General features: G+C 45.1%; 2 protein-coding genes across 2 annotated transcripts in view; one reads left to right on the top strand and one right to left on the bottom strand.

Annotated features, from left to right (window-relative positions):
- LOC115188433 (glucoside xylosyltransferase 1) overlaps positions 1–26,049 on the top strand; it is a 601,934-nt gene that overhangs the window by 56,463 nt on the left and 519,422 nt on the right. The gene's annotated exons all lie outside the window — the stretch shown is intronic.
- On the bottom strand, positions 3,975–26,049 carry LOC115188384 (PDZ domain-containing RING finger protein 4-like). Its single transcript, XM_029747188.1, has 8 exons — positions 26,029–26,049; positions 24,614–24,927; positions 22,665–22,767; positions 18,984–19,082; positions 10,124–10,186; positions 7,991–8,197; positions 6,227–7,047; positions 3,975–6,067 (listed from the first exon to the last, which is right to left on the bottom strand). Exons 1-8 carry the CDS (start codon positions 26,047–26,049, stop codon positions 5,218–5,220), a joined length of 2,478 nt encoding a protein of 825 aa, XP_029603048.1. The 3' UTR covers positions 3,975–5,217.

Raw genomic sequence — 26,049 nt, 5'->3', positions numbered from 1 at the left:
CATGGTTCGGCGGTCTGAGGCACTGCATCTCAGTGCTAGAGGCTTCACTACAGACCATGGTTCAGTGGTCTGAGGCACTGCATCTCAGTGCTAGAGGCTTCACTACAGACCATGGTTCAGCGGTCTAAGGCTAGAGGCTTCACTACAGACCATGGTTCAGTGGTCTAAGGCTAGAGGCTTCACTACAGACCATGGTTCAGTGGTCTAAGGCTAGAGGCTTCACTACAGACCATGGTTCAGTGGTCTAAGGCTAGAGGCTTCACTACAGACCATGGTTCAGTGGTCTAAGGCTAGAGGCTTCACTACAGACCATGGTTCAGTGGTCTAAGGCTAGAGGCTTCACTACAGACCATGGTTCAGTGGTCTAAGGCTAGAGGCTTCACTACAGACCATGGTTCAGTGGTCTAAGGCTAGAGGCTTCACTACAGACCCTGGTTCAGTGGTCTAAGGCTAGAGGCTTCACTACAGACCATGGTTCAGTGGTCTAAGGCTAGAGGCTTCACTACAGACCATGGTTCAGTGGTCTAAGGCTAGAGGCTTCACTACAGACCATGGTTCAGCGGTCTGAGGCACTGCATCTCAGTGCTAGAGGCTTCACTACAGACCATGGTTCGGCGGTCTGAGGCACTGCATCTCAGTGCTAGAGGCTTCACTACAGACCATGGTTCGGCGGTCTGAGGCCCTGCATCTCAGTGCTAGAGGCTTCACTACAGACCATGGTTCGGCGGTCTGAGGCCCTGCATCTCAGTGCTAGAGGCTTCACTACAGACCATGGTTCGGCGGTCTGAGGCACTGCATCTCAGTGCTAGAGGCTTCACTACAGACCATGGTTCGGCGGTCTGAGGCACTGCATCTCAGTGCTAGAGGCTTCACTACAGACCATGGTTCGGCAGTCTGAGGCACTGCATCTCAGTGCTAGAGGCTTCACTACAGACCATGGTTCGGCGGTCTGAGGCACTGCATCTCAGTGCTAGAGGCTTCACTACAGACCATGGTTCGGCGGTCTGAGGCACTGCATCTCAGTGCTAGAGGCTTCACTACAGACCATGGTTCGGCGGTCTGAGGCACTGCATCTCAGTGCTAGAGGCTTCACTACAGACCATGGTTCGGCGGTCTGAGGCACTGCATCTCAGTGCTAGAGGCTTCACTACAGACCATGGTTCGGCGGTCTGAGGCACTGCATCTCAGTGCTAGAGGCTTCACTACAGACCATGGTTCGGCGGTCTGAGGCACTGCATCTCAGTGCTAGAGGCTTCACTACAGACCATGGTTCGGCGGTCTGAGGCACTGCATCTCAGTGCTAGAGGCTTCACTACAGACCATGGTTCGGCGGTCTGAGGCACTGCATCTCAGTGCTAGAGGCTTCACTACAGACCATGGTTCGGCGGTCTGAGGCACTGCATCTCAGTGCTAGAGGCTTCACTACAGACCATGGTTCGGCGGTCTGAGGCACTGCATCTCAGTGCTAGAGGCTTCACTACAGACCATGGTTCGGCGGTCTGAGGCACTGCATCTCAGTGCTAGAGGCTTCACTACAGACCATGGTTCAGCGGTCTAAGGCACTGCATCTCAGTGCTAGAGGCTTCACTACAGACCATGGGTCAGCGGTCTAAGGCACTGCATCTCAGTGCTAGAGGCTTCACTACAGACCATGGTTCCCGCGGTCTAAGGCACTGCATCTCAGTGCTAGAGGCTTCACTACAGACCATGGTTCAGCGGTCTGAGGCACTGCATCTCAGTGCTAGAGGCTTCACTACAGACCATGGTTCGGCGGTCTGAGGCCCTGCATCTCAGTGCTAGAGGCTTCACTACAGACCATGGTTCAGCGGTCTGAGGCACTGCATCTCAGTGCTAGAGGCTTCACTACAGACCATGGTTCAGAGGTCTGAGGCACTGCATCTCAGTGCTAGAGGTTTCACTACAGACCATGGTTCAGCGGTCTGAGGCCCTGCATCTCAGTGCTAGAGGCTTCACTACAGACCATGGTTCAGCGGTCTGAGGCACTGCATCTCAGTGCTAGAGGCTTCACTACAGACCATGGTTCAGCGGTCTAAGGCCCTGCATCTCAGTGCTAGAGGCTTCACTACAGACCATGGTTCAGCGGTCTAAGGCCCTGCATCTCAGTGCTAGAGGCTTCACTACAGACCATGGTTCGATTCCAGACTGTATCACAACTGGCCGTAATTGGGAGTCCCATAGGGTGGCACGCAATTGGCCCAGCGTTGTCCGGGTTAGGGTTTGGCCGGGGTAGGCTGTCATTGTAAATAATAATTTGTTCTTAAATGACTTGCCAAGTTAAATAAATGTTAAATAAATATGGGTTGCATTTACAGTGTTTGTTCTTCACTGGTTGCCCTTTTCTTGTGGCAGCAGGTCACACATATTTCTGCTGTGATTGCATGCTGTTACTCTCCGTAGCTCAGCCATTAGTAAGTCAGTCTGATTAGGTGACAGTCAGAGGCAGAGGAAATGTGGAATTATGGCACACAGTATTATTAATGATTCATCCCCAATGTGCACACCAAAGATAATTCAATACATTTGGTCTGTGGATCAGGATCTGTCACAGTCCAGTAGCAACACCCAGCCAACCATTTACACAGACTAATAATATGACTGCTTCATTCAAATCCTTCTGCTGTAAGTTGATAGGGCCAAGCGAATCAGGTGGAGAATTTACAAATCCAATCTCCTTTAAATCTACATTTGAAATTGAGAAAAATATGAAATAAATACAAATTCATCCAAATGCAACAACAACAACAAAAACATTAAGCGCTTAAAATGTCAACGATAATGTGGTGAGAATACTTTGTGACATTTCTAAATGGAAGCAATCTGAGAACAAGAGGTTGAGAGCGTCGGGCTCAGTCGCTCTTTCTCCCAATCCTCTACCTCTCATAGAAAGACAGTTTCTATCTAATCTAACCAACATCCACTCCATGGTGACTGACTGAACGACGACTCTGTTTCTGACGCTCTCCCCTTCTGGCTCCAATATCTCTGTCAGAATCAGCTGAAGGATGCTGTGACCTGTAGAATCTCTTTGAAGGAGAGCAACCACATCAGAAAACCAATGACCTGGTGTTGGACAGCCTGTGTACTCACAGTGCAATGCATCACAAGACAGAGTTCAGACTCTGAGCACTGAAGTGAATAAGCATGCCGTTCAGAGCTGTGCGGTGAGTGGCTGTAGCACTACAGAGAAAGAACGTTGCTCCAATTCAACCGTCAGTGTTCTGTCAACAAAAGATTGAATGAACATCTTTGAAGCCGTTCACTTGATGCTCTTTCTGTCACGACTTGACTGTGACTTATGAGTAGTCATTCATCTATACTGCTGTAGATTGTGTCAGAAAGTCTTGGTGTTTACTCTCTAAATGTGTATTCATATCCATGTGCAGTATGTTTCATATACAGTGTAACTCACTTATAACAAATGATTGACTTGAATGCATTTTTTACCTACATGAATACAAGAAGCCTACAAAAGAGGTTACTTCCTGGCATCCTGAAAGCCATAATATTTTCGTTGTGTTACTGAAAACCAAACACACACCACCAGCACTGATTCTCAATACCTTCTGTTCTTCCATATGATGTATGTGTGCTTATCTTTCAGGTGATGTGAGACGCAGCTGCTGCGTTTCAACTGCATAATGAAACAGCTTCCTGGTGTAACCGTGACACTGAGCAGAGATTCTAGGGTCATGATATTACTCTGACATGTTTCAAACGTGACGAGAACGGGATACATGCCAGTGCTTTTGATAGACAGAGGCGTTTGCAGCTGGTGTGGTATGCGCATCAGGGCTTGATAACTATAGCTGGTGGAGTTTTCCCCAAAATGGCTGATAGACCTCTCATAGCAACGTTATGGATCAAGTAGATGCTGAATGAGATATGGGACTATGCTGATTGGAATATTATGACGTGTAACCAGGAAATACATCCAACCAACCACAATACAATCATTTGTTTCATAAAGATAAACAATAATTTATTAACATTTCCTTTGCAAATATCACAATTAGCACACATTGACCTGCCTATGAAGTGACCAACTACCGATTACTTGAAATAAGACGATAAACACTGAGCAAAGATAGAAGAACACTGTACAATGAAAAGCACCCGTTTGAAGCACCACCAAATGCTAGAAAGGACTGTTAGGTGAAGTATAATACGTTAGAGACAATAACATGTGTTATTTTTGACAACACAAAGAGATCTTCAGACAGGTCCGAAAATATGCAGAATAGACTAATAAATGTACAATAATTGAAAATAAGCAATAAAAAATAATAAATATGTTTTGTATTTATAAATTACATTTAATGTATTCATGGAGCAATCAAATCACTTCAATTAATTATTTAATCAGTAAGCAATTAACTTTTTTCATTAGTGATACTAATTTACCGTTGATGAGAAACATTGAGATCACTTTTGCAGTGAGATTTTGGGGCAAAACTGTTGACTAGTGAACCTTTCCTTCAAGATTGCTTTAAACTGAGAAACTGAAAGCCTCTGAGACACCACTGAATTATTGACATTCTCAGGACTTTTGAATTTTCCAAGAGAACTCTGAGTTGACATTTTCAGAAATGATGAAAGGTCCTTCAGAGATGTAGTGGTGTCCAGCTTGGCATATTGAATGGGTCTGAGAGGCTTGTGCAGTTATATGGTCGATCCTCAGTAAAAGACAAGGAAGATTCTGCACAAGAGTCAAGTGTCTGTTCTCAGGTATACGGTACATTTCTGACCACTACAGTTAATCACTGCCATGCTGGATAAACAATGCAAACATGATAACGTGCAACGATGTCTTTGACTTCCATGATGATGTGGTTTACAGAGAATTCTGATTATGATAGAAACATGTTTGATGACAGCATAAATGAGCAACTGCAGAAAACATATCACAGTACATCAACAACCAGTGTAAAAAAAATCATTTTACAAAACGTTATTGAGTTTACAAACTGTGAAAAATATAGGATTTTCCCCATTATAAAAAATGCCACATTGAACGAGGCCAGTAAGGTCATACCGCATGGACGCGATGAGAGAGAGAGAGATGGGGCAAGGTTGTCCCTAGACACTGCTCTGAGGTCAGTTGTGCATTATCGTCCAAATGGTTAACGCCCGACCCGGGTAGTTTTAAATGATCCTAGATCTGTGTGTACAGGGTAACTTCTACCCGGAGCTGTGGTCCTATACTGTAGTAACAGACAGGAAGGCATTGTGTACTGGTTTAGTCCCCTGGTCCTCAGGTGCTCTGGCCCCGTGACTCATTAGTTCCTGGATGGTCATCCAGTTATCCAGGATCTTCTTGTTGCGTTTCTTCATCATCTTCTTGTGGCTGAGTTCCAGGATGTTGACCTCTTTACGGCCCTCGGCCCCGCTCCCAGGGCCCTCTCTAAGACACTCTAGCCGGCTCCTCTGCATGTACTCCCTCCTCCTCCTCTGCTCCCTGGCTCTGGCCAGCTGCTGCTTCCTCTCCTCTTTACTCCAGTACCGCCCCATCTTCATCTCTGACATAGCGTCGTCGTCCGTGGTCATCCCTCCACTACGCTCCTCCCTGATCCTCAGCGCCCGTTCTCGTAGAATCCGGTCCCTCGCTGGTCGCCGGGCTACATACTTCGTCCCGTCGGCTCGAACTTTGACCTTCCACTCGAGGCGTGGTTCCCCCGGGCGGGCGGAGCGGTCCCGGCAGACGCTGAGAAGGCTGAGCTGGGACTGGGAGTAGGTCTCCAGACTGGAGGTCTGCTGGAGGAGCTGCTGCATGTAGCTCTGAAGGTGTCTGGCGTGGGCTGGAGAGGCACCCTGCCCCTGCTGGGGGGCTGTGTGGTAAGGGGACGAGTAGGGAGGGACCCTGCGTGGCCCCCGGTGGCTCCTGGTGCGGTCGCAGCGCTCGTCGTCTGCAGGCAGGGCCGGGTCTGACTCAGAGGGGGAAGGGTTGGATTGGTCGGGGCTGCTGGAGATGACCGTGGTTCCAGGGCTGGGGTTGGGATCCTGTCGGCTGTGCATGGGGGTCCCGGTCGAGGTCTCACTCAGGAGCTCTCTGAAAAGAAGATTAGAAGAATACATTATTATCCATTTTCTATAATAGAAACGTCAGACCCAGGATTGGAACCGGCAACCCCCCAGCTGCTGGCCCACCTTTCTCATCTCAAGACTAAAAAGGGCTTAATAAAACACATTTGATTTATTGTCTACATACCTGTCTGGGATGGGTTTGGAGATGGACTGGCTGGAGGCTGCCATGGTGCTCCGGAGGTTCTTCTGGTTGGTGAGGCTGATGCGTCTCTGTAGAGAGTGGTCCGGGGATCTCTCCATGCCTAGAGGAGTGGACCTGGCACTCTCAGCCGTGTTATAGGCACTGGAGCTGTCCTTGTCGCCCCTTAGCTTGTCGCTGTCCCACTGCCTCTCCCCTGGATGCTCGTTGATATCGGCCAGCTTGGCATGCTGCTCATGCCCATGTTTGGGGCTTCGTCCTGGGGAGCACATAGGGGTGCAGGGGGGATCCCTCTGGTTCTTGCGGAGCTGGTGGGCCTGCATGATGTTCTGACACTCCAGCTCAATACTCCTCAGCTCCTCGTTCAACATCCTCAGCTCCTGTTCCATCCCTCCACTACCACTGACCCCCACCCCGCTCTGCTCCGTCAGGCTGCACTCGATGGTGCTTCTCCTGCTATAGTACACACCACACTCCCCGCTGTTACGGATCTGGCACTTGAGCTCCAGGAAGTGGCTGTCACACTCCAGTCCTAACCCCACTCCGCCCTCACCCTCTTGGGCTTGGATCAGACCCCTGGGTCCCTGGGTGTCCGAGGGCACCACCACCCTCCTGCCCAGCCCCTGGCCATGCTTGGCCCTCCATCGGTCTCTCAAGCCCTGGGCAGGCCTCCGGTGGACACGAGCTAGGAGGACTTCCTGTTCGGAGCTCTCCTCGTTGCGCCCCATGCCGCTGTCTTTGTCCTGAGTATTGGAGGAACACGTGGCCGTGTCTGTCATGACGTCATCCTCCTCCAGCTGCTTGGCCTGGAAAGAGAACAAAGAGTTGTGGTAGAGAAGATGGAACATATTCTATAATACTAGAGCCTATCAACATGCATCAGCCCACATCATAGCACCAGCTCTTAAGCATTTAGGATAGCAATACCTGGACATGTGTATTGTCTAGAATAACAATATCTGGACATCTATACTGTTAGAATAGCAATATCTGGACATGTGTACTGTCTAGAATAGCAATACCTGGACATGTGTATAGTCTAGAATAGCAATACCTGGACATGTGTATTGTCTAGAATAGCAATATCTGGACATCTATACTGTTAGAATAACAATATCTGGACATGTGTATTGTCTAGAATAACAATATCTGGACATCTATACTGTTAGAATAGCAATATCTGGACATCTATACTGTTAGAATAACAATATCTGGACATCTATACTGTTAGAATAACAATATCTGGACATCTATACTGTTAGAATAACAATATCTGGACATCTATACTGTTAGAATAGCAATATCTGGACATGTGTTTTGTCTAGAATAACAATATCTGGACATCTATACTGTTAGAATAGCAATATCTGGACATCTATACTGTTAGAATAGCAATATCTGGACATGTGTTTTGTCTAGAATAACAATATCTGGACATCTATACTGTTAGAATAGCAGTATCTGGACATGTGTATTGTCTAGAATAACAATATCTGGACATCTATACTGTTAGAATAGCAATATCTGGACATGTGTATTGTCTAGAATAACAATATCTGGACATCTATACTGTTAGAATAGCAATACCTGGACATCTATACTGTTAGAATAGCAATATCTGGACATGTGTTTTGTCTAGAATAACAATATCTGGACATCTATACTGTTAGAATAGCAATATCTGGACATGTGTATTGTCTAGAATAACAATATCTGGACATCTATACTGTTAGAATAGGCTGTTCTCACCTGCTCCTCTCCTTCTCCTGTCTTCTGCGCCTCCTCGTTCCTCCTCTCCTCTAGGATCTCCATCTTCAGCTCCTCCAGGAGGTCATTGTGCTCCTCATCCAGCCATGCCTCCTCTGGTCTGGTCACCAGGAGAACGATGCTCCTGGACTCCTCATTGGACAGGAGAGTGAAAGCTTCCTGCCGGTCCTGTACGTTACAGCCATTGATCTGGTAACACGCACGTAAAGAGATGAGACAATATATAGTCCACACATAGTGATTAAGAAAGAGATCCTGTTACTGTCTGTTACACTCACTGACAACTAAACTCCATCACAGAACAAGAATTCATGAAGAAATGATGTAAAACACATACATAAACAGGTTAGAAACTACTGTATCTAGTACACAAAGATATTAGAAAGTTCTGTATATAGTACACAGAGAGATAAGAAAGTACTGTATCTAGTACACAAAGATATTAGAAAGTACTGGATCGAGTACATAAAGATATTAGAAAGTACTGTATCTAGTACACAAAGAGATTAGAAAGTACTGCATCTAGTACACAAAGAGATGAGAAAGTACTGTATCCAGTACACACTCACTCACATATTGTACATACAGCAATTAAACTCCTGACTGACTGACGAAACCATCCCCCTTTAAATGACTCCCTTCCGCCTCTATACAGTGCACATCACAGTCATTCACTTAACTCCTCCATCACAGAAGATGGAGCGTTTGAGGAAACCATGCCCCTTTTAATCTCCCCCTCCACCTCTCCGTCTCTCTGAGAAAAGCACCTCCAGTCAATTATGAATTCACACTTTCACAGGCAGGCAGAGGATGTCTGGTCTGCTCTGTGTCCTGTCTCTACTCTGCATTGATTAAAGAGGGAGGGCAGTGGGGGCCAGCCACGGGGAGGGGGAGAGGGGGAGAGGGAGAGAGGGGGAGAGGGAGAGAGGGGGAGAGGGAGAGAGGGAGAGAGGGAGAGAGAGAGAGAGAGAGAGAGAGAGAGAGAGAGAGAGAGTGCTGCACGGTGTTCATGAAAGGCTGGTCTCAGCGGAGCCCTGCGCCCATCCAGACATACAATTAACTGTACTGTGACAGGTGGCGTTCATCTTTCCCCTGCAGAGTAATGGGCTTGTCACAGAGCGATAATGGGACCCAGAGAACACCAGGGCTCAGCCCTCCAATCAGAATACAACAGGGGCTTAGCCCTCCAATCAGAAGAGACTGTGCAGTGTCTGGGTCCACCAGTCACCTTACATCATTACTGCTACTACTGGGGAGTGTAGAAATCACTGACTACTACTTCTAATATCTGTTCACACCTAACACAGCTAACACAGCTAACACAGCTAACACAGCTAGCACAGCTAGCACACACACACACACACACACACACACGTTTGATTTGCTATCCTTGTGGGGACCAAACAATTGATTCCTATTCAAAATTTTATTTTCCCTAAACTCTTAATAACCTAACCCTAAACTTAACCCTAACACTAACTCAAATTCTAACCCTATCCTAATTGTAACCCTAACCCTAACCCTATACTTGTCCAAATTTTCCTTGTTTTACTATCTTTGTGAGGACTTCTGGTCCCCACAAGGATAGTAAAACCAGAAATACACACGTACACACACACACACACACACACACACACACACACACACACACACACACACACACACACACACACACACACACACACACACACACACACACACACACACACACACACAAACCCACTTCCACACTCCTCTCTCTCTCTCTGATGTGGGAGACAAGCTACAGGTATCACTGTCTGGCCCGCCAGGTGGCTCTACAGCTCTCAGAGAGAGAGAGAGACCCGCCAGGGAGGATGTGGTGCTGCTGTGTGAAAACAACACTAAGGACTTTCATTTCCCAGCTTAAGTGTAGCCATTAAATATGCATATGATCTGTAGCCCCGAGACAACATCAGCTCTGCTCCTAGAAGAGAGCTTTACAGGTGCCTTTGAGCGCACGTGCGCGCGCGTGTGTGTGTGTGTGTGTGTGTGTGTGTGTGTGTGTGTGTGTGTGTGTGTGTGTGCGCGCGCGCATGTGTGGTTGCGCATGTGTGGTTGCGCTCATGTAATTGGTCTTGAGATGAAAATATGTACCTGTAATATTCGATCTCCTTCCCTTATGCGGCCGTCCCTGGCAGCGATGCTGTTGGGTCCAACCTGAACAAACAAAACAACAAATCAATCCAGACGCCATACAGACACACAAGTTACTACTGTTGCCATGTCACTGTCTGCTAGAACAGGCAGCTGGATACACAAGTTACTACTGTTGCCATGTCACTGTCTGCTAGAACAGGCAGCTGGATACACAAGTTACTACTGTTGCCATGTCACTGTCTGCTAGAACAGGCAGCTGGATACACAAGTTACTACTGTTGCCATGTCACTGTCTGCTAGAACAGACAGCTGGATACACAAGTTACTACTGTTGCCATGTCACTGTCTGCTAGAACAGGCAGCTGGATACACAAGTTACTACTGTTGCCATGTCACTGTCTGCTAGAACAGGCAGCTGGATACACAAGTTACTACTGTTGCCATGTCACTGTCTGCTAGAACAGGCAGCTGGATACACAAGTTACTACTGTTGCCATGTCACTGTCTGCTAGAACAGGCAGCTGGATACACAAGTTACTACTGTTGCCAATACACTGTCTGCTAGAACAGACAGCTGGATACACAAGTTACTACTGTTGCCATGTCACTGTCTGCTAGAACAGGCAGCTGGATACACAAGTTACTACTGTTGCCATGTCACTGTCTGCTAGAACAGGCAGCTGGATACACAAGTTACTACTGTTGCCATGTCACTGTCTGCTAGAACAGACAGCTGGATACACAAGTTACTACTGTTGCCATGTCACTGTCTGCTAGAACAGGCAGCTGGATACACAAGTTACTACTGTTGCCATGTCACTGTCTGCTAGAACAGGCAGCTGGATACACAAGTTACTACTGTTGCCATGTCACTGTCTGCTAGAACAGGCAGCTGGATACACAAGTTACTACTGTTGCCATGTCACTGTCTGCTAGAACAGACAGCTGGATACACAAGTTACTACTGTTGCCATGTCACTGTCTGCTAGAACAGACAGCTGGATACACAAGTTACTACTGTTGCCATGTCACTGTCTGCTAGAACAGGCAGCTGGATACACAAGTTACTACTGTTGCCAATACACTGTCTGCTAGAACAGACAGCTGGATACACAAGTTACTACTGTTGCCATGTCACTGTCTGCTAGAACAGGCAGCTGGATACACAAGTTACTACTGTTGCCATGTCACTGTCTGCTAGAACAGGCAGCTGGATACACAAGTTACTACTGTTGCCATGTCACTGTCTGCTAGAACAGACAGCTGGATACACAAGTTACTACTGTTGCCATGTCACTGTCTGCTAGAACAGGCAGCTGGATACACAAGTTACTACTGTTGCCATGTCACTGTCTGCTAGAACAGGCAGCTGGATACACAAGTTACTACTGTTGCCATGTCACTGTCTGCTAGAACAGGCAGCTGGATACACAAGTTACTACTGTTGCCATGTCACTGTCTGCTAGAACAGACAGCTGGATACACAAGTTACTACTGTTGCCATGTCACTGTCTGCTAGAACAGACAGCTGGATACACAAGTTACTACTGTTGCCATGTCACTGTCTGCTAGAACAGGCAGCTGGATACACAAGTTACTACTGTTGCCAATACACTGTCTGCTAGAACAGACAGCTGGATACACAAGTTACTACTGTTGCCATGTCACTGTCTACTAGAACAGGCAGCTGGATACACAAGTTACTACTGTTGCCATGTCACTGTCTGCTAGAACAGACAGCTGGATACACAAGTTACTACTGTTGCCATGTCACTGTCTGCTAGAACAGACAGCTGGATACACAAGTTACTACTGTTGCCAATACACTGTCTGCTAGAACAGGCAGCTGGATACACAAGTTACTACTGTTGCCATGTCACTGTCTGCTAGAACAGGCAGCTGGATACACAAGTTACTACTGTTGCCATGTCACTGTCTGCTAGAACAGGCAGCTGGATACACAAGTTACTACTGTTGCCATGTCACTGTCTGCTAGAAAAGGCAGCTGGATACACAAGTTACTACTGTTGCCATGTCACTGTCTGCTAGAACAGACAGCTGGATACACAAGTTACTACTGTTGCCATGTCACTGTCTGCTAGAACAGACAGCTGGATACACAAGTTACTACTGTTGCCATGTCACTGTCTGCTAGAACAGGCAGCTGGATACACAAGTTACTACTGTTGCCAATACACTGTCTGCTAGAACAGACAGCTGGATACACAAGTTACTACTGTTGCCATGTCACTGTCTGCTAGAACAGGCAGCTGGATACACAAGTTACTACTGTTGCCATGTCACTGTCTGCTAGAACAGGCAGCTGGATACACAAGTTACTACTGTTGCCATGTCACTGTCTGCTAGAACAGACAGCTGGATACACAAGTTACTACTGTTGCCATGTCACTGTCTGCTAGAACAGGCAGCTGGATACACAAGTTACTACTGTTGCCATGTCACTGTCTGCTAGAACAGGCAGCTGGATACACAAGTTACTACTGTTGCCATGTCACTGTCTGCTAGAACAGGCAGCTGGATACACAAGTTACTACTGTTGCCATGTCACTGTCTGCTAGAACAGACAGCTGGATACACAAGTTACTACTGTTGCCATGTCACTGTCTGCTAGAACAGACAGCTGGATACACAAGTTACTACTGTTGCCATGTCACTGTCTGCTAGAACAGGCAGCTGGATACACAAGTTACTACTGTTGCCAATACACTGTCTGCTAGAACAGACAGCTGGATACACAAGTTACTACTGTTGCCATGTCACTGTCTACTAGAACAGGCAGCTGGATACACAAGTTACTACTGTTGCCATGTCACTGTCTGCTAGAACAGACAGCTGGATACACAAGTTACTACTGTTGCCATGTCACTGTCTGCTAGAACAGGCAGCTGGATACACAAGTTACTACTGTTGCCATGTCACTGTCTGCTAGAACAGGCAGCTGGATACACAAGTTACTACTGTTGCCATGTCACTGTCTGCTAGAACAGACAGCTGGATACACAAGTTACTACTGTTGCCATGTCACTGTCTGCTAGAACAGACAGCTGGATACACAAGTTACTACTGTTGCCATGTCACTGTCTGCTAGAACAGGCAGCTGGATACACAAGTTACTACTGTTGCCAATACACTGTCTGCTAGAACAGACAGCTGGATACACAAGTTACTACTGTTGCCATGTCACTGTCTACTAGAACAGGCAGCTGGATACACAAGTTACTACTGTTGCCATGTCACTGTCTGCTAGAACAGACAGCTGGATACACAAGTTACTACTGTTGCCATGTCACTGTCTGCTAGAACAGACAGCTGGATACACAAGTTACTACTGTTGCCAATACACTGTCTGCTAGAACAGGCAGCTGGATACACAAGTTACTACTGTTGCCATGTCACTGTCTGCTAGAACAGGCAGCTGGATACACAAGTTACTACTGTTGCCATGTCACTGTCTGCTAGAACAGACAGCTGGATACACAAGTTACTACTGTTGCCATGTCACTGTCTGCTGGAATAGGCAGCTGGATACACAAGTTACTACTGTTGCCATGTCACTGTCTGCTAGAACAGACAGCTGGATACACAAGTTACTACTGTTGCCATGTCACTGTCTGCTAGAACAGACAGCTGGATACACAAGTTACTACTGTTGCCATGTCACTGTCTGCTAGAACAGGCAGCTGGATACACAAGTTACTACTGTTGCCAATACACTGTCTGCTAGAACAGGCAGCTGGATACACAAGTTACTACTGTTGCCAATACACTGTCTGCTAGAACAGGCAGCTGGATACACAAGTTACTACTATTGCCATGTCACTGTCTGCTAGAACAGGCAGCTGGATACACAAGTTACTACTGTTGCCATGTCACTGTCTGCTAGAACAGACAGCTGGATACACAAGTTACTACTGTTACCATGTCACTGTCTGCTAGAACAGGCAGCTGGATACCCAAGTTACTACTGTTGCCATGTCACTGTCTGCTAGAACAGGCAGCTGGATACACAAGTTACTACTGTTGCCATGTCACTGTCTGGTGGATCATTATCAAACACCTTCATTGCTTTCTCTTCTTGCCAACATCACCATCTGAAAATGTTGCTTCAACAAACAATGCCGAGCATCCAACCATTCCTCAAAACTTCCATTGAACTCATCATCACATAGTAATAGGGTGTGTGTCCCAAATGGCACCCTATTTCCTAAATAGTGCACAACTTTTGACCAGAGCCCTATGGATCCTGGTCAAAAGTAGTGTACTATATAGAGTATAGGGTGCCATTTGGGACGCATATTATAGTTTGAAATATGACAGTATGGATTGTAGTATCTGAGGTTTATTAGTGTGGTAGCTGTCCACCAAGATAACACTGATGTTGGTTTCAACAACCTTCTTCCTGCCTGGCTTAAGAAAGGGGAATGAATCTTCGTGAGAAAACTAATTTCAACATTTATTGATTTTTTTCATTATTTTGTTTTCATTTTTTGAGGAGTGCTTGTATCGAATTTCGAATCGTTCCCTTGACGATATGTGTTCAGTTTTTTTCTTCCTACCTATGAATTTCATTCCTTCTTTCATCAAAGAACTGAACATCAAAATAAGAAGCTCAGCAAGAGAAAATCAACATTGGAAGAGTATTAAAAAGTCAGAAATGATTAAGCTGAAAAAGTGTAGACATTTCTAATTTAAATAATAACATTTCATATTTTTCACAGGCAATCCCAGTGGATACGTTTCTGAGGGAATCTAATCTACTTGGTATGATTTCAATACCGCTTCCATTTCTCTGCAATTATTTCAAACTCTTTGTAGTTCTCTGAGTCAAGATCAAGAGCTATACATAGGTGTTCAAAACCAACCGGAAAAACATAGCTATGCTTCCACAAGGAACGTGACACCAACATTATACACAGAAATCCATTTGAATGAGGCTGGTTAGCATGTTCTGGAATCAAAAGATATACAGATATAGTGTTGAGGTTTATTACATGATGTTAGAGGGGTATGAGGCAACTGCAGGTGCTGTTCCTACTTTACCTGAGGTAACGCTTCAGCTTATTGAAGAGGAAGCTGGTGTAAGAGCAAGGCAATACCACACACACACACACACACACACACACACACACACACACACACACACACACCACCACCAGAATGAGAGCTTTACTTTAGTCTGAGAGACATTATTTCCACTCAACTGTCTCTTTGCTCTTTGTTTCAGTCTTTGGTATGCAGAGGCGGTGGTGGGAAAATGTGTCATTTTACACTCTGCAGGAGACGAGAAGGAAGGGTGTCACTCACTGTGGACTAATTAAAATCCTCAATTAGAATGTTGAACAGAGCGAGGGGAGTATTTCAAACTACACTTGCTTTCCTCTCCTCTCTCCATGCATGGTTCATTTGGAGCGAAAGAGATATTATTTTCTTGGCAAACATTCAAACACCTCCTCATTCCTTAACACCTTCTAATTCAGTTGAAGTCAGTCAATATTCCACAACATTATATGATATCAAATGGGAATTCACAGTTATCTTTTAATTGCTTCTGACTGTAAAAGGTAATTGATATGTGGTGGGATTCCTTGTTCGATATGTTCTAACACGCCGTGTCTCTTCCCTTTCATTCCAAGCCTTTCCTGTTAACCAAGCCCTTCCTGTTAACCAAGCCCTTCCTGTTAACCAACCCCCTCCAGTTAACCAAACCCTTCCTGTTAACCAAGCCCTTCCAGTTAACCAAGCCCTTCCTGTTAACCAACCCCCTCCAGTTAACCACGCCCTTCCAGTTAACCAAGCCCGTCCAGTTAACCAAGCCCTTCCTGTTAACCAAGCCCTTCCTGTTAACCAACCCCCTCCAGTTAACCACGACCTTCATGTTAGCCACGCCCTTCCAGTTAACCAAGCCCGTCCAGTTAACCAAGCCCTTCCTGTTAACCAAGCCCTTCCTGTTAACCAAGCCCTTCCTGTTAGCCACGCCCTTCCAGTTAACCAAGCCCTTCCAGTTAACCAAGCCCTTCCAGTTAACCAAGCCCTTCCAGTTAACCAAGCCCTTCCTGTTAACCAAGCCCTTCCTGTTAGCCACGCCCTTCCAGTTAACCAAGCCCTTCCAGTTAACCAAGCCCTTCCAGTTAACCAAGCCCTTCCAGTTAACCAAGCCCTTCCTGTTAGCCACGCCCTTCCTGTTAGCCACGCCCTTCCTGTTAACCAAGCCCTTCCAGTTAACCACGCCCTTCCTTGGGAGTGCAGTTTGTCATATGACCGTGTACCAGAGAACCAGACTCAGGAGGGGAGCATGGATAGATCTGTGTCCCACGAAACAGGACACTTCTCTGGGGAAGATCGAGTCTCATAACGGGGAATTCCGACCAGAGTTAAGCGCGCAGACATGGAACATAATTCCCTTTTTTTATGCACTTTTCTCTCCATGCGTATTCTGACCTTGAATTTAAGCATGAGAATAGCACGCTATTCATTCGCTATTTGTTTGTGTGTAAGATCAAAGAAATGAAGGTGTAGCGGAGGTGTGTCTACAGATACGTCGTATTCTGACCTTGACATAATTCCCTCACAATTCCACCACCCTTACGCACCATGAAACAATAAATGTGGTCGTGCAACTTGTCAGTTCCAAGTGTAGAAACATCTACTTTCTTTGTTCAGATAGAAATAACACCATTCTCCATGTACTCTTATGTACTAATTGAGAAGACCTTTTGATAACACTTATTGTTAAGATCTATTGATAAGACCTATTGATAAGACCAATTGATAAGACCTATTGATAAGACCAATTGATAAGACCTATTGATAAGACCTATTGATAAGACTTATTGATAAGACCAATTGCCGTGTGGGGTCTTAGGCTGGGTTTCTGTGTAGCACTTTGTGACATTGGCTGATGTAAAAAGGGCTTTATAAATACATTTGATTGATGAGAATTTGATAAGGGCTAGGTCATTTTTTTAAATGTTTTATTTATTTTATTTCACCTTTATTTAACCAGGTAGGACAGTTGAGAACAAGTTCTCATTTACAACTGTGACCTGGCCAAGTTAAAGCAAAGCACTGCGACAAAAACAACAACACAGAGTCACACATAAACAAATGTACAGTCAATAACACAAAAGAAAAGAAAAATAGAAACATCTATGTACAGTGTGTGCAAATGTAGAAGAGTAGGGAGGTAGGCAGAAAAATAGACCCTAGAGGCTAAAATAATTACAATTTAGCATTAATACTGGAGTGATAGATGTACAGATGAGGATGTGCAAGTAGAGATACTGGGGTGCAAAAGAGCAAGAGGGTAAGTAATAATATGGGGATGAGGTAGTTGGATGTGCTATTTACAGATTGGCTGTGTACAGGTACAGTGATCGGTAAGCTGCTCTGACAGCTGATGCTTAAAGTTAGAGAGGGAGATATAAGACTCCAGCTTCAGAGATTTTTGCAATTCGTTCCAGTCATTGGCAGTAGAGATCTGGAAGGAAAGGCGGCCAAAGGAAGTGTTGGCTTTGGAGGTGACCAGTGCAATATACCTGCTGGAGCGTGTGCTACGGGTGGGTGTTGCTATGGTGACCAGTGAACTGAGATAAGGTGGGGCTTTACCTAGCAGAGACTTGTAGATGACCTGGAGCCAGTGGGTTTGACGACGGATATGTAGTGAATGAATAAGCCATTTGGAAAAGGGGATTTTAAATATACATTGTTTTAGTTCTATTTCACCTTATGATCACTGGAGACAAATGTGAAACCAGTCATATGGCAGCAAACTGAAACATAGCTACCGGGTTGATTTATGATTTCTAGAATGTTTTAACTATATGGATGGACTGTTCACTGTATTTTTTACAACATGTATCATGTTAAATATGAATCACTATCGGTAGTCACCTTCAGGTATACTCACATTCATTTAGAACTGACCTTTAGGGTTCCTTTCCTTACATTTTGCATCATTCCACTACGTCGTTAGTTTACCTTCCTCTGTCACGTTCATGTGTTTGTTCCTGAGGATTGCTAGCAATAGTAGAGCATATTAGGCTAACGTATTACAAGTTGTGAAATGATTTAGGACGTAGCCTATTTGAATCAGTTCTGGAACTCAGACTACACGTAGCAGGTTAAACTGGGACCCTGGTGGACGGTTCACCACGACTGGACCGTTGTCATCACGGTCCTATGGTCAGTGAGGATTATTACAGTAGATTTATAGGACTACTGTTCCACCCCTATTGTACACTTTTCTCACCTTTCAATATGTCATGGATTGAACAATTGAATATGGAAACTTTAAGGATGAATCAAACCACTGCATTTTTGAGTCACCAAAATATTTTGTGCGTAAAGGCTCTCCAAACTTTTAGGAAATTATTCATAAATACTTTCCTAACCCTAAATAATAAACAAGATCAGAGTATTTTACAATCAAACAATTGGTGGTGAACAGGACACAATATGCATGTATTTACAATGTATGGTTTTCTTTCATTGATTCCTAATATTCTGAACCGTTCTCTCCATCTATTCTAGTGAGCCTGTTGAGAAAATTATAATATAAGGTACACCAAATTTAAAGGGATGGCTTTACATAAATGTACTGAAACACCTATTAAATGAAAACTCCACAGGAAAATCTGTTGCCAGTAAGTGGGAGTTTTTTCAGCAGTTGAATTAAATGTATTCAGCACGCTAGGAAGCCACGCCTGCAAAGCCCGTTAAAGGACCTGCATAAAGTAAGTCTGAATATCAACTACTGAGAAGTGCGTAGGAAAGACGTACATTTCCTAAGTCTGAATTGGGCCCATGTCTCCTAAGGATGCTGATGGTGGTTGCTTACGTGGCTGACGTAGATAGCTGTATCCTCTTCATCGTCAGTCCGATAGCACAGCGTCAGACCCAACTTCTCCTGACTGTTGAGCCGACAGAGCTCTACCTGCTGTAGAGACAGAACAGAACAGAGACAATTCCCAATGGAAAGGAGGAGAGGAGGAGGAGCGGAGAGAAGGAGGAGAGTCCAACAGAGATGTGTTACCTGCACAGACTTCATAATGACCTTGTTCTTTTCAAGTTCAAGAGCTGGGCCCATATTCCAAAAATGTCTCAGCGTAGGAGTGCTGATGTAGGATCGGTTTAGCCTTTCAGTTTATAATGAATGGACAGGGGGGATCTGATCCTAGATCAGCACTCTGAAACGCTTTATGAGTACTCTGAGCTTACTCTCTGAGAATTGTCACTAAGCTTGTTGCCAAGAATATACGATACTGACTTCATTCATTGTGTAGGAAGTAGGTTAGTGACACAGAAGGGTGAATTATCCTTTTCTAAAGTGAGATAAGTATGAGATAATTATACAGAAGCTCTCAAAATCAGACACTTCCAGCATTAAGGCCCTCTGGTCATTTCTACTGAGGATATTCAGCTAGGAGCCAGTGTAGATCCCCATTGCTGAGTAGGCTGTGGTTACCACGGTGATGAAATATTCACCATTCACTCTAGTGGGGTTCAGACTCCATGTCACCCTGGCCTTGCCATGGCATATAGCCATTACAATATTAACAACGTGATGTTTTCATCATAAACATCACAATAATCCAAACATTTTCATTTCACTGTTAGAATCGGGAAGTTTTGACTTAATGTGCTCATAGTGAACTACAAAGTCCAGCAGTCATAGCGAATGCTGCTAGGTAGAGGGGGCGTGCCCACAAACTTGAATGATGCCATTGTTTACCTGGAATGACTAACACAGAGTAATCTCAGAAGATTTCTTTGTAAACTTTTGTTTTTCACTATTGTTTGTCGTCATGCCGTGCGGGGTTCTGTGCCTTGCTGTGCTAATTACAACAAGCGCACAAATGTGCTACGTTCACTGCTCTACCTACCAGAGATTCACCCTGATTCTCCTAGTGGCTTACGGCTATCAAGAATGATGCGGTGACCAAAGATTACCACAGGGATTACCAGAGGGATTACCAGACTGGACTGCTAGGGAATCCATTTCGACGCCAGCTGAGATGTGATGAGATACCATCGATTTTTTTCCTTCACAGCGAAACGGAAGATTCTTAATTAGAGGTAAAAATAGAATTGCTGATATAGTATCTTTAATTTTAAAAAAACCTTCTTGGAGGAGGGACAGGGGTCAGACCATGAAGCACCACCCAACACAAGTTGTAGTCTTTACGAGACTGAGAACGATGTGTCTGCTTGTATATTTAGCAATGAATCCGATGATAGGAACATCGCTGAAAGACGTCCAATGGCTCTGTCGAACAAGGACAACCATATCTACACCCACAAAAACATATAGTGTGATCAGTTTAACATAGAGCCTTCATGAAAAACCCCAAAGTAGGATTACATTCATTTTCAGATCTCGCCCCTACCCACCATCAATACACTGGACGCTGTCATAGGGTGTATAATTCAGAGTTTGATGCCCTGACCTGCCTTCCTCCTGGGCAGTTATGTGTGTTCAAATGTAAACCAACTGTATCACTCAAACAAATTCAACAAGTAACCCAATATCACCATGACATGCTGTGGCATTGGTACTAAAGATGCATCATTCCAGACCAGTTAAGACTGCAATTGATGTTGAATTATTGTCTGATAAATGACATTCCACCTCCTGTGGTCTTTGCTTATTCTTGTTGTGTGGTTCCTAATCTCTCCTCACCATGGTAACACATGTCCACTGCCCAGAGGGTGGTCTGTACATCAATAGTACTAAAACCTCATATCAAATAAAACACAGACGGGTGTCCCACTGGGGACGTCTTCGATGGTCGCACCGATGGCATTTACTACACAGCGTGTTCCCTTAATGTTGCAGGTGTATTAACCCTGGTCTGTTTGGTCACTGCTGTGTTGGGAAGAAACAGAAAGATATCATTTTACAGTTTGATATTTTGCTCTGCCAAAGGTATTTTACGTGTGAAGTTACAGTTGGAAGGCAGGGGGTCAAAAGAAGGGACTATAACAGGGATACCCTAATTAAAAGGAATAGGCTAATTAAAGGGATACTCTCATTAAAGAGAGAGGCCAATTAAAGGGATAGCCTAATTAAAGGGATAGCCTAATTAAAGGGATAGGCCAATTAAAGGGATAGCCTAATTAAAGGGATAGCCTAATTTCCAAAGGATTCGGGGTGGCAGTTGGGAAAGATTAGATGACTGATTCAAAAAATATATGAATTTCTTCGACATCTAGCCACAACAAACAGAGGACAAACAGAGGAGGCAGGGCACTTTTGACTAGGACAGCTGTTAATGGCGAGTAGACTCAACACTTCCACACAGTTTAGAACGGTTCAGAACGGTCGAGAAAAGTGGTTGACACGAACGCACCATGACTGTTGATTAACTACCATGTACTGAGAGATCAGAGAACACTAGCTCCCTACTGTCAGAGGGCATTACTAGAGAGAACAATCACACTGAGTAGTACAGGACACAACCTTGTAATCTGGAGATGTTTGAGGTTAGATTAGAGTGAGAAATCCCAGTGTTTCGTGCAGACAGTACATTAACTCGTGTAGGGCTACAGGACACAACCTTATGCTCGTCAGCACGGGATCTAGTAATAATCGGTGGATGTACTGAGGTCAGAGAGACACCGCCTAGAGAGACCACGCTAGTCTTGATTAGAAGATCATCTGTATCTGTGTGTTGTTTTTATAGCGGGTCACTGGGAAGAAAAACATCCCACCGCTGCCCTGTAGCTGTCCTTAAGTTACACGGCAGTAGTGTGAAGCCAGGCTAAACACATCCTTCACTGCTAATGTCCCTGAGCTGCCAGGGCTACTGAGGAGCAAGGGCATTCAGGGTACAGTTAGATACACTTGACTGAACAAAGAGTAACTGAGGGCCAGCTGTGTGAGGGGAAGGAGTAGCCATAACAACAGTAATCAGGTCACGACCTGACACTGACCCTGCCTCAGTTGGGTTGACCAGACTGTGTGTGTGTGTGTGTGTGCCTGTGAGTGTGTGCTCAAACTTCACGCCGTCTCTCATCTCTCTCTCACACAGAGAGACATCCATCCATTTAGTCAGAAGTGGCTGTTAAACCACAGCTGACAGCAGAGGAACACTAATGACCCAGAATCCTGTGCAGCGAACCACGGGCACCCATTATACGAGCAGCACCACTGCACAAACACACACACTACCACGTCACCCATCACCTCACGTCTCCCACGGTCACTGCCTCTCTGACACAAATTACAATCTCCACCCAGCCTCCCAGACAGGCTATTTTTCAACACTCCAAGTGTATCTGAAATGTGTCATTGTTTGTAGGGAAAACATACCAAATTGAGGTAGTAAGATTCATAGCGGTATTTTGATCTTTATCATTCCGATGACATAATGAGCTGCGGGGGAGATGTGGTTGTAATTAGCGTTTTAGTGAATAAGTAGGAAACACTATATTTGACCAATAGACACATGACTTGTCAATATAACTGCTGTGGGAGAATTGTCATCGCAGGAACTTGTGTGGCTCCATATTGATTTACCTCATACTCAAACTCCTCTGGCCTGTCCACTTCAGCTGGGGTGTTGGAGAGGTACTCTGGACACTCGTAGAATTCATGCTCCATTGTGTGGATGGAGTGACAGCTGAGGGGAGACAGAATGAGAGGAAGAGAGAGGGGAAGAGGAGAAAGACAGATGTGTGAGTAGCAAGCTGGTTTCAACACCTTTCTCCCTGTGCTGTGCATATTGGTCGCTAACATAAAATCCCTTTTACAACCCCCAGTAAAGCAACTAATGGCAGGGCTCTAAACACACGTTGTACCATTTTAAACATGGACATGTTTTAACATGACAAAAACCCATGTAAGTGACAAAACCTGCAAAAAGAACCTGCAAAAAGAACCTGCAAAAAGAACCTGTAAAAAGAACCTGTAAAAAGAACCTGTAAAAAGAACCTGTAAAAATAACCTGTAAAAAGACCCTGTAAAAAGACATCTCTGTCTCCTCGGTAATATATTGATTTACAGATGGTTACTTGGCATGTATACAGACACATGTCAGCCCTGGGTATAACCAGCCCACAGTAACATCACTGTTATTTAGAATCACAACATCATCCATACTGCCTCCCCCTTATCAGCCGTATCACAGACGAGGGAACGGATGATTTGTAGTTTATAGGACAAATGTATTTCATTTCTGGCCCAGTAAAGACCTATAAATAGACTGAGAATGAACGTAGCGCTGTATAACAGTCACTCCATTTGTTTTTAATCACCTTGTAAACTCTTAAAGGAAATGGATGCAGCAGTCTGGCTGCACTGCAGACACAAGTATTACATGCCAGTTGGAGAGCATCCTAATGACATTAAAGGGATGTGATCAGCTGTACTGGGGGGGCAGTAATGCTGCTGTCCTCCATGATACAGTAGAGGCTCTGATCAACCACATCAGGTTGATGTAACCCATAATAAAGCATCTCCATGTTGAGGAGAACCATCCAAGGACCACTCATACAAATGTATTCATTCACCACAGTAAGTCACTTTGGATAAAAGTGTCTACTAATGCCACATATTATTACATTAGCCACATGTTATTCATTCATATTCAAGGGTAACACACGTTCTTTCTGAATAAAGGGTTTATCTATCAGAAAGTTCCGGCAGAAAATTCAGGCCAAACCCATGAGTCACATACAGGACATGTTTTACTCAGACAGAAGTCTACAACAATGGTTCTCAAATCCTGGCTCCCTGTATATTAACCCCTAGTGAGGTTATCTCCACGGCAACGAGGCATAGCTCACCTGACAGCAGGAAGGGGTAGGATGGAGGCTAGGGTTAGGGTTATGGTGAGGTTAAGGGTTAGAGTTAGATGTCCCTAGTCTTTCCAACAAGAGGAAGGGGTAGATAACAGGTTAGGGTTAGAGTTGAAGGTTAGGGTTGAGGGTTAGGGTTATGGTTAGGTTAAGGGTTAGGGTTAGGGTTAGGATGGAGGCTAGGGTTAGGGTTAGGGTTAGGTTAAGGGTTAGGGTTAGGGTTAGGATGGAGGCTAGGGTTAGGGTTAGGGTTAGGTTAAGGGTTAGGGTTAGGGTTAGGATGGAGGCTAGGGTTAGGTTAAGGGTTAGGGTTAGGGTTAGGTTAAGGGTTAGGTTAAGGGTTAGGGTTAGGGTTAGGGTTAGGGTTAGGGTTATGGTTAGGTTAAGGGTTAGGGTTAGGGTTAGGGTTAGGGTTAGGATGGAGGCTAGGGTTAGGTTAAGGGTTAGGGTTAGATGTCCCTAGTCTCTCCAACAAGAGGAAGGGGTAGATAACAGGTTAGGGTTAGGGTTAGGGTTAGGGTTAGGGTTAGGGTTGAGGGTTAGGGTTAGGGTTAGGGCTGAGGGTTAGGGTTAGGGTTGAGGCTAGGGTTATGGTAAGGTTTAAGGCTAGGGTTAGGGTAAGGGATAAGGTTAATGTTAAGGTTAGGGTTAGGATTAGATGCCCCTCACCTGTCTGACAGCAGAAAGGGGCAGATGTTAGGTACAGGTGGAGTAGCAGGCCTCAGCTTAGCCAGGGCCATGATGTGTTCAAAAGTGATGTCCGTCTGCGTGCACACGTCCACCACGTGAACTTCCTGTAATGTTTGGTGTGAGTGGGCGGGGTTGCCATGGCGACGGACGACCTGCACCACGATGGGGTCTCTCCTGATGACCTCCACCACCTCGTCATGGCTGGCCTTGGAGTAGTCCCTGCCATTCACCTGAACAGGGAAGAGATAGAAGAGTCTTAAACCTATGTACACTGTACAGGAATAACTAGGTGTCTATGGGGTGGGAGACAGAAGAATCTTAAACCTATGTACACTGTACAGGAATAACTAGGTGTCTATGGGGTGGGAGACAGAAGAGTCTTAAACCTATGTACACTGTACAGGAATAACTAGGTGTCTATGGTGTGGGAGACAGAAGAATCTTAAACCTATGTACACTGTACAGGAATAACTAGGTGTCTATGGGGTGGGAGACAGAAGAATCTTAAACCTATGTACACTGTACAGGAATAACTAGGTGTCTATGGGGTGGGAGACAGAAGAGTCTTAAACCTATGTACACTGTACAGGAATAACTAGGTGTCTATGGGGTGGGAGACAGAAGAGTCTTAAACCTATGTACACTGTACAGGAATAACTAGGTGTCTATGGGGTGGGAGACAGAAGAGTCTTAAACCTATGTACACTGTACAGGAATAACTAGGTGTCTATGGTGTGGGAGACAGAAGAATCTTAAACCTATGTACACTGTACAGGAATAACTAGGTGTCTATGGGGTGAGTCAGTATCACAAAAGCTAGACTCTTCCCACAGCCAAGTCCCTACCATTCCCAAGTCCCCATCATTCCCAAATTCCTACCATTCCCAAGAACCTAACATTTCAAGTCCCTACCATTCCCAAGTCCCCACCATTCCCAAATTCCTACCATTCCCAAATTCCTACCATTCCCAAGTCCCTAGCATTCCCAAGTCCCCACCATTCCCAAGTCCCTAACATTCTCAAGTCTCTACCATTCCCAAATCCCTAACATTCTCAAGTCTCTACCATTCCCAAGTTCCTACCATTCCCAAGTCCCTAGCATTCCCAAGTCCCTAGCATTCCCAAGTCCCTATCATTCCCAACTCCCTACCATTCACCAGATGGAGGAGATGGAGGTGTCCTGTTAGTCCTATGTCCTGAGCCCACAGAGAAGCAGCATATGTGATACTGTAGAGTGCACCTAGTGATCCAATTACAGCCTGCTGAGTACCACTCTGTTTCTGCATCAGCCAACACCTTTGTCATTGTCTTGCCAAGCCAACAACATAAGCCATTTGAAAACACTATTTTATACTTGTATTTCAGAGAAGCATTACAATGCTACAATTTCACACTGATCCTCCTTTCTTCTCCAT

The sequence above is a fragment of the Salmo trutta genome, unplaced genomic scaffold, assembly GCF_901001165.1.
Source record: "Salmo trutta unplaced genomic scaffold, fSalTru1.1, whole genome shotgun sequence".
Classification (NCBI taxonomy): Eukaryota; Metazoa; Chordata; class Actinopteri; order Salmoniformes; family Salmonidae; genus Salmo; species Salmo trutta.
This window is presented reverse-complemented; position numbering and strand designations above follow the sequence as displayed.

What these genes read in the sequence shown, in the direction of transcription:
- LOC115188384 (XM_029747188.1), bottom strand. Translation starts at nt 26,049, where the DNA reads ATGGAGAAGAAAGGAGGATCA. An exon ending in CAGCTATCTACGTCAGCCAC is followed by an intron (nt 10,187 to 18,983) that starts GTAAGCAACCAC and finishes TTGTTTGTTCAG; the next exon opens with GTTGGACCCAACAGCATCGC. An exon ending in TCCAAACCCATCCCAGACAG is followed by an intron (nt 6,068 to 6,226) that starts GTATGTAGACAA and finishes TCTTCTTTTCAG; the next exon opens with AGAGCTCCTGAGTGAGACCT.